Source organism: Anopheles darlingi, chromosome 3 (genome assembly GCF_943734745.1).
Source record: "Anopheles darlingi chromosome 3, idAnoDarlMG_H_01, whole genome shotgun sequence".
Taxonomy (NCBI): Eukaryota; Metazoa; Arthropoda; class Insecta; order Diptera; family Culicidae; genus Anopheles; species Anopheles darlingi.
Window position 1 is genome coordinate 40,327,724 of NC_064875.1, and position 10,196 is coordinate 40,337,919.

At 45.1% G+C, this 10,196-nt stretch overlaps 3 protein-coding genes across 4 annotated transcripts; 1 reads left to right on the plus strand and 2 right to left on the minus strand.

Annotated features, from left to right (window-relative positions):
• Positions 1–2,385: 2,385 nt before the first annotated feature.
• Positions 2,386–2,952, minus strand: LOC125957517 (peptidoglycan-recognition protein SC2-like). Its single transcript, XM_049690270.1, has one exon. The coding sequence runs from the start codon at positions 2,950–2,952 to the stop codon at positions 2,386–2,388; it is 567 nt and encodes a 188-aa protein (XP_049546227.1).
• Positions 2,953–7,247: 4,295 nt separating this feature from the next.
• Positions 7,248–7,814, plus strand: LOC125953641 (peptidoglycan-recognition protein SC2-like). The gene has a single exon (XM_049683324.1). The coding sequence runs from the start codon at positions 7,248–7,250 to the stop codon at positions 7,812–7,814; it is 567 nt and encodes a 188-aa protein (XP_049539281.1).
• A 60-nt stretch (positions 7,815–7,874) lies between these two features.
• On the minus strand, positions 7,875–9,703 carry LOC125953642 (sugar transporter SWEET1-like). Of its 2 annotated transcripts, XM_049683326.1 has the most exons (4): positions 9,518–9,703; positions 8,627–9,422; positions 8,440–8,559; positions 7,875–8,363 (listed from the first exon to the last, which is right to left on the minus strand). In XM_049683326.1, the coding sequence occupies exons 2-4, from the start codon at positions 9,080–9,082 to the stop codon at positions 8,253–8,255; spliced, it is 687 nt and encodes a 228-aa protein (XP_049539283.1). In that variant the 5' UTR covers positions 9,083–9,422; positions 9,518–9,703; the 3' UTR covers positions 7,875–8,252. The 2 variants fall into 2 exon arrangements, with proteins under 2 accessions (XP_049539283.1, XP_049539282.1); XM_049683325.1 differs by lacking the exon at positions 9,518–9,703 and having other exon boundaries at positions 8,627–9,490.
• Positions 9,704–10,196: the final 493 nt, after the last annotated feature.

Consider the following 10,196-nt stretch of genomic DNA (forward strand, 5'->3'; position numbering starts at 1 on the left):
ATAGCAGAGCTGGTAACAAAAATAAGCGGTAATAGAATATCGAAACAGTGGCGAGTCTCCATGTTCCGTCACAATAAACGGTCCGACAAACAGGTCTCATCCATGATAAATCAACATTATCTCGGATGTCAGTCGAGTTACCTTGTACTTAACCTTTTGACGTTCCTCAACATAAAAAAGGAACTATCATAGTGTCAGCTGTAAGTTAAGTAATGGACAAAAGTCAATGTTTATCTTCCTTCCAGTAAAACCAATATTTGTGCAAGTTGAAGGATACTTTACTTTACTTCGAAAATCTTTTTGGCTTAAATTGTCTCAGGGTATCAACAAGTTTTGAAGAGCATTAAGGTGAGTATCAATGAATCAACTATTTTTTAGATTGTAAACATGAAATATATCAAAATATTACAAAATACAAATGTTTCTTTAGCTAATATTTTAAAGAAGAATATCATCGAAAATGCGGTCTTCTACCTTTGTTTAACTAACCCGCACACATAATTAATGCGAAGACACGTGCGGCATAGGTGCAAAGGCCTATAATGTTATATGATATCTGTGTAATTAGAATATGAAACATAAAAAAAAAGATAAATTAAATATAAAACCAAGACAAGACAGAAGTAGTTTTAATAGATGTTCCATTTCAGGTTAGGTTTACAGGTAGGTTTTACAGGAAATGTATGAATGCAATTTTTCTATAATTAATTTTCGTACATCGAGAACAAACTAATTATAATTATGTTTGTCCGTACATTCCGAAGCATTCAACGCAATGTGTTCCTCGGAAACTTTTCCTGGTTCAGTTCGTCCATGCAATTGCGGCGTCCCAAAAACTTCGCCATTCGGGAACCGGTCCCCAATTGACTTTCTGAAATTAGCCTGCTGTCGAACGTTATCACTCGATCGACCCGTTTTGCGACCTGTAGCCCGTCACCATTCTGTACCGGTACACAGGGTGTACCGGAGGAAAGACAGATTTGGCCTTCTGGAGCTGGAGGTTTGACCCATTTCTCGCCCAGCTGATTCGTCAACGCTTTCGCGCTACTTACCTCTCACTTTCCGGGAGCAACGAGTTTGGCAATGGGAAAGTCGGTGTTTCGGTCGTTGTGGTCCGTTCGTCATCCGTCTTGACATCGATCCTCTCTTATGCTTGATCCGACGCAGTGTTTTGCGCTGTTCAGTCTTCTCAGTTGATCCGTCAGTTCAGGTTGACGCTTTAGTACACCCTTCCACTTCAACTAAAGCAACGCACCAATATCCAACAGTTCCCGTAAGGTGGTAAACTCTCAACAAGTCTCAGTCTTGATCTTTCCGTCGAACCGTTCATTACGATCGTCGCTCTCTAGCAAAGCACGCACGCTAACGTACAGTACGCGGTGTGGCACGGTGTTCGTTGTGCCATGACCGCGAACTACGCCGGATCCGAGGACCGGTTGAACTTGACTCTCTCGCGTGTGCCCAGAGGGACCGGATCGACACGCCGTGATTTGCCGTTTGAGATCGCACTTGATCACCGGGCGAACTACTGCTTCAAGTGCGGTGTGTCCTCAAGTGGAGGCAGTTACTTGGGCATTTGAAGTGTACTGATAGCGACTACGACAACAACTGTTTCTCCAGCAACACACCGTGTCCGAAATGAGTGCTTTGCGTCGGGTGCTAAAGTTTCTTCTCGGAGCCATGGTACCGCGTGCCGGTGTTCCAGTCCCCTACAGTGGTTCTCCAGTAAATAACGCCACTCCACCGACAGCGCACAGTGCCGACGGATGATCAGACAACCTTCTCAATCCCAGTCAGCCATGCCATGCGTTCGAGATGATGCTCTCGATTTAGGAAGTAAACAATCCAATCCGGAAATATAAAAATGCGTTTCAACAAGTGACCTGCGTCGTGTCTCTGAGTTTACTAAGTCGGCCATGCTTCAGACGATGACGTATCAGCATTCGATTTCTTGACTTACTTCGATGTGTGTGGGGGGTACGTTCGATCCTTGGATTCCGTAATTACATGTTGTCCACCTTCGCCGCTCGCGATTATATCGAACTAGCTGGAATGTGTCAAGGATGATTCTAACCACTTTGTGCTAATCGATTTATTACTCTATTCGATTTCAAATCCCTGGTGGCTTAGGATTGGAAGTACCTCTGTCCTAGAGAACCAAAAACATTCACCAGAAAGCCCTACCCTATGAGTGCGACGTACAACAATATTTTATTTGTTGAAGTGTTAGATTGAAATTAAAGCATTGCGAAATATGAATTCAGCACCACATGCAAGTTCATGATCACGCGACACATTTCTGGAGTTCCGGGGAAGAGTATAGATTCATTTCAGCACCATTTATTGTTTGCTTTTTAAACAGTAATTGGTTTATTGGGTCAATTCTTAAACGTTCGGGTTGAAGCGGGGCCACGTGCGGATCTCGTTGAAGAAGGCATTGCCGGGGCAGGCGGTGGCAACGGCCTGACGATGTCCAATCAGCCAGTAGTTGGAGGCGATGTGGCCAAGCGAGACACCGCAGGTGATCAGGTTCTGGGCGGCAGTACGGGCGGCCGCATTCGGGATGCCGTTGGTGAAGGTTCCCATGACGCCCATGCCGACCGAGCGATCGTTGTATCCCGGAGCGTGGGCACCCTGACGGCCCCAACCGCGACCCTCGTAAGCGGCACCATTCTCACCGACCAGGAAGTTGTAACCGATGTCAGCCCAACCGTTACCGTCCATGTGGAACGACTGGATGTTGCGCATCTGCTGGTTGCAGGCAGCATCCGTAGTGCAGTGAGCACCGGCCGTATGGTGCATCACGACCCACGGAGCCGGACGGATCGGCAGCTGGGAGGTGCTGGCCGCACGGGCTCCCCACTGGGCGCGGGTCACAATACGCGGGCACTGGGCGGACACACCGGCCAGACAGACGCTGGCCACCACCAGAAGAGCGGCAAACTTGTTCATTTTGCTGGATTCTCACGAGACGAACCGTTTGACTGTGATTCGACGGGTGCGCGCTGCATTAAGCTTTATACGACGACTGGATCACCGGTAGTTGCGATACGGCTTATCAGGGACCACCCGCACGCTTGACGGCGTGGTTCGATCCAACTCGTTTAGCGTGCCGTGTGAAAATGGTCCCACCTGTACGTCATAACCGCTCTATCCGCCCTAAAATTGTCCGCCGAGATTGTGGCGGCGAAGAAAAAAATGGCGCGGATCAACAACTGCCGATTAGCGTGGCTAATTGAGGACCAATCTGGAGGTTGGACTCCCGCAAGGACTACCGTAATCGTGTATGGCGATAAGATACCGAAAAACCACCAGGCAGATCAACAATGGGATTTTTTTTTCTGCGTTGCTTGGCCGTTACTAGGTGATATGGTGGCGCTCAGGCCGAGTTCGACGCAAAATCATATCACTATGTATCCCGAAATGCTTATCGTTTGGTCCCAGAATGGTCTACAATAGATCCAGACACTCCTACGCGTCACTTGTTTGGAATCTGCAATCGTGCGTGCTACATACCCTAGTTGCACTAGGGTTTAAAGTAATAAATAAATTAAGAAATGTAAAGTCATGCATGATTAGAAGTAAGTAGGAAGGTCAGGTCGGTTGTCGTTATCTCAAGAGATTGCGAATTCATAAAGACGTCATAGAGACGCAATACACCCTTTTTGTTTAAGTAGACGTAATTACTGAAATGAGAGATTAGCGAAGGTATGAAAATTATCCCTTCTGAAAAATTCATCCAACCATTGGCCAACATTCACGCCAGAATCGGTTGTTTTTACTGTTTCATTGTTAAATAAGGAAGCATAGAAAAAGAGTTACACTCTTCCAAGTTTAAAAACTTAGTAACATTATCACTACTGCGAGTGGTAGGCCGATATGATAATATTATTTAATAGGGGAGAAGACTCTTCAATCTGTTGCGATTCAATGACGAACAAAGAGATTGGAACGTATTGGATATTAATCTTAACAAGGAGCAAGGTCCACGTGGTGCAAGGAGACTTTCTTAGGCTCCTCCGGTGCCTATCGCAACGATGTCGACAATGTTTTCAAAAGAATTGAAATGACGAACTGTAAAGGACGACGGAATCAATCGCGTATCTATATATATAAAAATGAATGTGTCTGTCCGGATGTCCGGTATAGACTCCGAAACTACTGGACCGATTGACTCCAAATTTGGTATGTGGGGGTTTTTGGGGCCGGTGAGTGCTATAGGCATGGTTAGAAACCCCCCGCTACCTTCCTTCATGCCCTTCTCTAACACTTGATTGTTAAAAACATTCATTACTCCGCGAGTTATGAACCGAATACCATTAAAACTTGCACAATTGTTGATGGTCATCTGAGAAACTATGGGACAAAATTTGGTCTACATCGGATGTGGGGAAAGGGGAGCTTCCATACAACCCCAATCCTTAAAATACGTCTTAGGGCAATATGGGTATCGTTTCCAAGGTTTTGATGGTCTCTAAATCGATTGGATTCACTTAATACTCTTTTACTTGCCTCTTTCACCTATCCACCATCACCACCCTCCATTCCGTACATCTTGCAGAGCAGAGTAAGGGGTGGGAAGGTTAGATAGTTGCGTTTAATTCATGAATATTAATTTTAAAAATGAGACCAATACATGAGAGAGAGAGAGAGAGAGAGAGAGAGAGAGAGAGAGAGAGAGGGAGCCCGGCTAGGGTGGAATGATAACCATGGGACCGGCAATGCTGCAAATCGTTACCATTTTTTATTGGTATGTCTATTGTTGGTTTAAATTTTCTTAACAATTTCTTAAGTTTAGTTAAGTCATGAGTTAATTAAGAAGTTGCTTTAATTTTCACAAATCAATTTACATGAAACAATAACAAAAACTTATTCAGTTGCGAAATATTTGAATTGATCAAGAATTATATTAATTTCCGACTATTGATTTACGTGCCTCTTATCATTGACAATTTTCAACGTATCGGATTATGAATGGTAAACGATCGGAATTGCATGCACAAACATATAAAGCAGCAGTAACCGAATAGTAATAGAAAGCAATACCAACATATCCTATCTATCAAGAACAACTTGCGATTGGAATGATCACCGAGAATGCCCGAGAGAAAAGAGAGACCCTCGATATGATCGATCGACGTTTGAGTTAATTTGAAGTGCGGTGCTTTTAGTTATGATCTACCATGTGACTATTTAAATCATCGTAAGCTGAATACCGGGGAAAATGGATCAAGTGTATCGTATTCTAATGCCGTTAAATACACAGCATTTGAACTTAACGAGCTATGTGCAAGCCGAATACTAAAGTCAAACTTTTTTTAAAAATACTTTTGAAAATATAATTCGTTGTTCCAAATGACGTCATTTAGCCCGAAAGGCAAAGCCTTAAAACTCAAACATCATGTTAACTTTCCAGCTCATATTTACAAGCACGTCGCATCTCTATTTCCAACATCACTAACGGACCTACCTATTGATTTGGTTCATTGATAAATCGAATACTACCAAATTATGGAATAGATAAAATTATATCTACTAAAATTTTAAAGTTCCTGTTTACGATAAACCCACGACCGATCAAAGACAGTACGAAGTCTGTCGGGGCAGCTAGTTTCATATAAATCTACTTCTCCAGATGTAGATCGCGTGTTGGTGGTAGCGCCGGATAATAAAATGTGTAAAGTAAGTATGTAAGTAAAGCCTTTGGTGCCTTTACGTCGTAACACAGCTATCTATGTTTGTTCATACAAATCAGCATGTAAAAGATGATATCTGGTGCGTTTTAGTGACAAACGAATCTTTTTGCTTCAAAATGCCGCAACTATGTTACGGTATGTTATTATATGCTATACGATAAAAAGCTAAGCCTGTTTTAGTTATATAAAAGTACCCAATAAGTATGTAACGGTCGCACATACGATAAAAATCATTTTGCGGTCCCTCCACGTGCCGTTGTTGCAGAAACATGGATCCTTCTAGGCCTCATGATAATGCTTGCAATACCTTTCATGGCGTCGGTAAGACTCGTGTGACACCAACCCATAATAATACCATCGCTTATCAAGTTTTGTGACTTTTTTACGCGCTTAAGCGCCCAGATAATCACTCTCGTCGTAACGTGTTGTTTGCTTCCTTATGGGAAGATATCGCGGATCGACGGATAATAAAGCGATTTACCATTAAAGGTGATTGATATTGTAGAGCACTGCTTATTTTAGCTACCTAGCTCTGTGGTTCCAAAATTAAAATACCCATAATTGTTTCTTTTTTCATCTGTTAATTGGTTTTCGTAAGTTTTGTCGTCAAAACCCCCCAAAAAGAACACGCAACGCACTCATGATCGCATGTTACAGATTTACCACTTCGAATTGGGAAGCCCCCTACGGAGTGTAAAAGGAAAGTACTGCTGTGCAAACCATTACGCGTACCCTCTTCGGCGGCAAACAGCCGTGACATAATGTACTGTCGGGGGTGGAATTCCACTTCATCATTGTACGTTGAGCCCGGCGACTAACGCGACAAGTGTAATAAGTACAATGCCAATTAGTGTGAAGTTGACGGTACTAGAGAGATAAGACAGGGTAGCTGCGAGGGGATTCTGGACACTGATGGGTGAACCTCCCTCGAAATACGTATTCCGAACGCACAGCAAGTCCGCGATGTGAATCTGAGAAATCCAACGAGAAGACAAAGTGTAGAATAAGAACTAGATCCTCCATCAACAAATGCTGGCTTCTCAAATGAACCAATCAATCTTAGATAGAACATGGTGTTTCTCTAATCTTCTTCCTCAACTCTGCGACACCGATTAGTACACCACCAGACGATGTTTGTGGGGGATTTTTTTGGGTCACATTCGTTTCTTAACGTCACGTTCTGCTAATTTTGTCGGGAAATCCAATACCTTATCACTCTTCGCCAACCCCCATACCCCGCCTCCACGGACTGGAGAAGTCCGTTGAGGTCCGTGCTAATGAGCCCCGATAAGGATAAGCATTAACGGCCAAGGAACATATCTTGTAGGAAGACGGAATAATGGGGTTATAGGGTCCTATATCGATTCTACGACAGTGGCAGTGGTAGCGCTTTCGATAAGATTCCTGCAATCATGATGATAACGACTGGAGCAGCTAGCTGGGGCCTGTGGCCTGCGGGTATATAAAATGGGCTCGATTCCGAAGGTAGAATCGCTTTGGTGACATCGTTCGAACCGTGTACGCTGCTGTCGCTCGTGAGAATCCAGCAAAATGAACAAGTTTGCTGCTCTTCTGGTGGTGGCCAGCGTCTGTCTGGCCGGTGTGTCCGCCCAGTGCCCGCGTATTGTGACCCGCGCCCAGTGGGGAGCTCGTGCGGCCAGCACCTCCCAGCTGCCGATCCGTCCGGCTCCGTGGGTCGTGATGCACCATACGGCCGGTGCTCACTGCACTACGGATGCTGCCTGCAACCAGCAGATGCGCAACATCCAGTCGTTCCACATGGACGGTAACGGTTGGGCTGATATCGGTTACAACTTCCTGGTCGGTGAGAATGGTGCCGCTTACGAGGGTCGCGGTTGGGGCCGTCAGGGTGCCCACGCTCCGGGATACAACGATCGCTCGGTCGGCATGGGCGTCATGGGAACCTTCACCAACGGCATCCCGAATGCGGCCGCCCGTACTGCCGCCCGGAACCTGATCACCTGCGGTGTCTCGCTTGGCCACATCGCCTCCAACTACTGGCTGATTGGACATCGTCAGGCCGTTGCCACCGCCTGCCCCGGCAATGCCTTCTTCAACGAGATCCGCACGTGGCCCCGCTTCAACCCGAACGTTTAAGAACGAAGTCGGCGATTAGCATTAGCAGATATGTGATAAGTTAAAAGAAAACTGGAGATATTTCTGATAATTTGAGCGAAAACCGTTGTCAATCTTTATTCATCAATCATCAACCCTGCTGGGTGTGCGGTATTGTCCACTAATTTGTACGCATCTCGTTACCTCCGCAAGCACTCACGGGAACATTACATTGTGAGATTATTATTGTCCTCAATTTCGATTCTAATCTGGAAGTTATTTCTTTTCTCCGGTGCGTAGTCCGTAACAATCTTCTCGTTTAACAATTTCTTACAGCCTAACAACATTATTGTCTCCTGTGCTTCTTTTCCCCGTCTCCGTCTTATGCTAATTAGAAGTAGATAAACTTGTCTTTGAAACGTGAGTCTGAGACCCACCACAGAAACATTATTGTCAATCGTTTGGGTCCTTCCGGTCCGTTTAGTTGCTCTTTTTGGCAGGACTTGGCGGTGGTTTGATCGATTCCGCCGGGAAGATGATGAACAGGGACAGCTGGATGGCGCACAAAGCGAGTGCGACCAGATTCTGGACCTGGATACCGGGTGTTGAAAGAGAAACAAGATATTAAATAATGCTAATCTTAATTGAACTACTCATATAGGCTTACCACCAAAAAGTTGCTCCGCAGGATGATGCCATACAGTAACCAGAGGAAGGACACGATCGAGCCGAGTAGGATCATCGGGAAGGGCAGTCCGGCGGTGCTTTTCTTCTTCAGAATTTCACCCTAGCAGGAAGAATGAAGACAAATTAATTCGACGGTAATGAGATCCCGGGGTCAATAGTTAACTTACCAGTCCTAGCAGCGGCATACCAACTAGTGTCCAGAGTAATGCCGTAAGGATCAACCCAAACCGGAATTGGACGAGCTTCGGATCTTCATACTGCACGTACGATAGTACACCCACCGTAAGCGCACCGGCCAAACCGATCTGACCCCAAACAGCCGTCTTACGTGGACCCTCGGTGTACAGATAGAACGCGCAGACGTAGATCAGGTGCAGCACTAGTCCGATAAAGTTAACCCGGATCATGCCATCATCCCCCAGCATCTGACCAAACTGAACATTCAGCAGACAGAAGGCGGTACCGCCGAGGAACGGTAGCACGGAGAAACCGGCCGTCGAACCGCGGCGCCGGATCTCGCTGATGGCCAACACTCCACCGAAGAACTGGATCACCGTGACGATGGCCGCCGTCAATCCGACCGTATCCTTATGCGGTTGTAACGCAACGGCGATTGATTCCATTGTTTGATTCGGAATTTGGTGTTTCACGCTTTACGTAATCCGACACCCGATCGTGACTGATCTCCGTCTGTGTGTACTGTGATCTTCGACTCACAGTAACTCTCACGTCGCTTATCGTTTCAGGTTTTTTTTCGCGGTCTTCTAAACTGATAAGCAAACCAACAGCAGGATCGTGCACGGTTTGTGTTCTTCGGTGAAGTGTTGGCCTGCGGCGTCCAGCTATCGCTCCTGTTCCTGGTGCGAGGCGATTTCTACGCGAAGGTTGGCAAGGTAACGGGGCGCTAATCCCGATGCAGTCTTAAAATCACCGCCTGCTTCCCTCCTGGAATGTTGCCGTATCCTGGAATGTGCAGTTGAGCGTGTCCTTGAAATTGGTTTTGTTTATTTGGACAAATTTGACAGGTTATACAGTCCGTTTCAAAATAGCTGCCTCACCCTAAAATATTCTCTTTTTATCTTTGGTGCCTATTCCCGTCAGGCGTTACTTGACGCCTCAGGCGTCAATTTTTTTGTTCACGGGGAATTGTCCAGTTCTCGGGGCGACCGGGTTGACCGGAGGGCACTGAAGTCAGTTTTTGAAAAGTCGAGTTAGGAACCAAAAAATCGAGTTAGGTACCAAAAAGTCGAGTTAGGAACCAAAAAATCGAGTTAGGTACCAAAAAGTCGAGTTCAAAACTCCGACACCTCGCTGCGGCAACTTAAAAAAAAGTGGATGATTCAAACAAAAAACCAAACTTGAGGTGTTTCATAAGATAGTCTCACTTAGGATTTTAAACATAAATCTGCAAATTTCTGCAAAACTCCAAGATAATTAGTAATCATTACGAAACAGAATGTAGATGGCGCGAGCGGTCGTAAAGGGAAAATTTGAAATTTGGTCGTTAATGCATCTAACGAATTTGCTTTCTTGACCTACCTTGATTAATTACTTGAATATTAATGACTTTCTCGCCAATAGAAATTCAATCTACTTCTCAGCTAATGTCGTTTTTTATTACTTTCTGCATTACGCATTTCGAACCCCATTTCAAGGAAACTGCATTTTACGAAAAAAGGAAAGCAAATCAGTGGATCAAATTGTACTTAATTATTTTTACGTCTTTGGCCAATTTAG

What these genes read in the sequence shown, in the direction of transcription:
- LOC125957517 (XM_049690270.1), bottom strand. Translation starts at nt 2,952, where the DNA reads ATGAACAAGTTTGCCGCTCTTCTGGTGGTGGCCAGCGTCTGTCTGGCC.
- LOC125953642 (XM_049683326.1), bottom strand. Translation starts at nt 9,082, where the DNA reads ATGGAATCAATCGCCGTTGCGTTACAACCGCATAAGGATACGGTCGGA. An exon ending in GTATGCCGCTGCTAGGACTG is followed by an intron (nt 8,560 to 8,626) that starts GTAAGTTAACTA and finishes TCTTCCTGCTAG; the next exon opens with GGTGAAATTCTGAAGAAGAA. An exon ending in TGCGGAGCAACTTTTTGGTG is followed by an intron (nt 8,364 to 8,439) that starts GTAAGCCTATAT and finishes CCCGGTATCCAG; the next exon opens with GTCCAGAATCTGGTCGCACT.
- LOC125953641 (XM_049683324.1), top strand. Translation starts at nt 7,248, where the DNA reads ATGAACAAGTTTGCTGCTCTTCTGGTGGTGGCCAGCGTCTGTCTGGCC.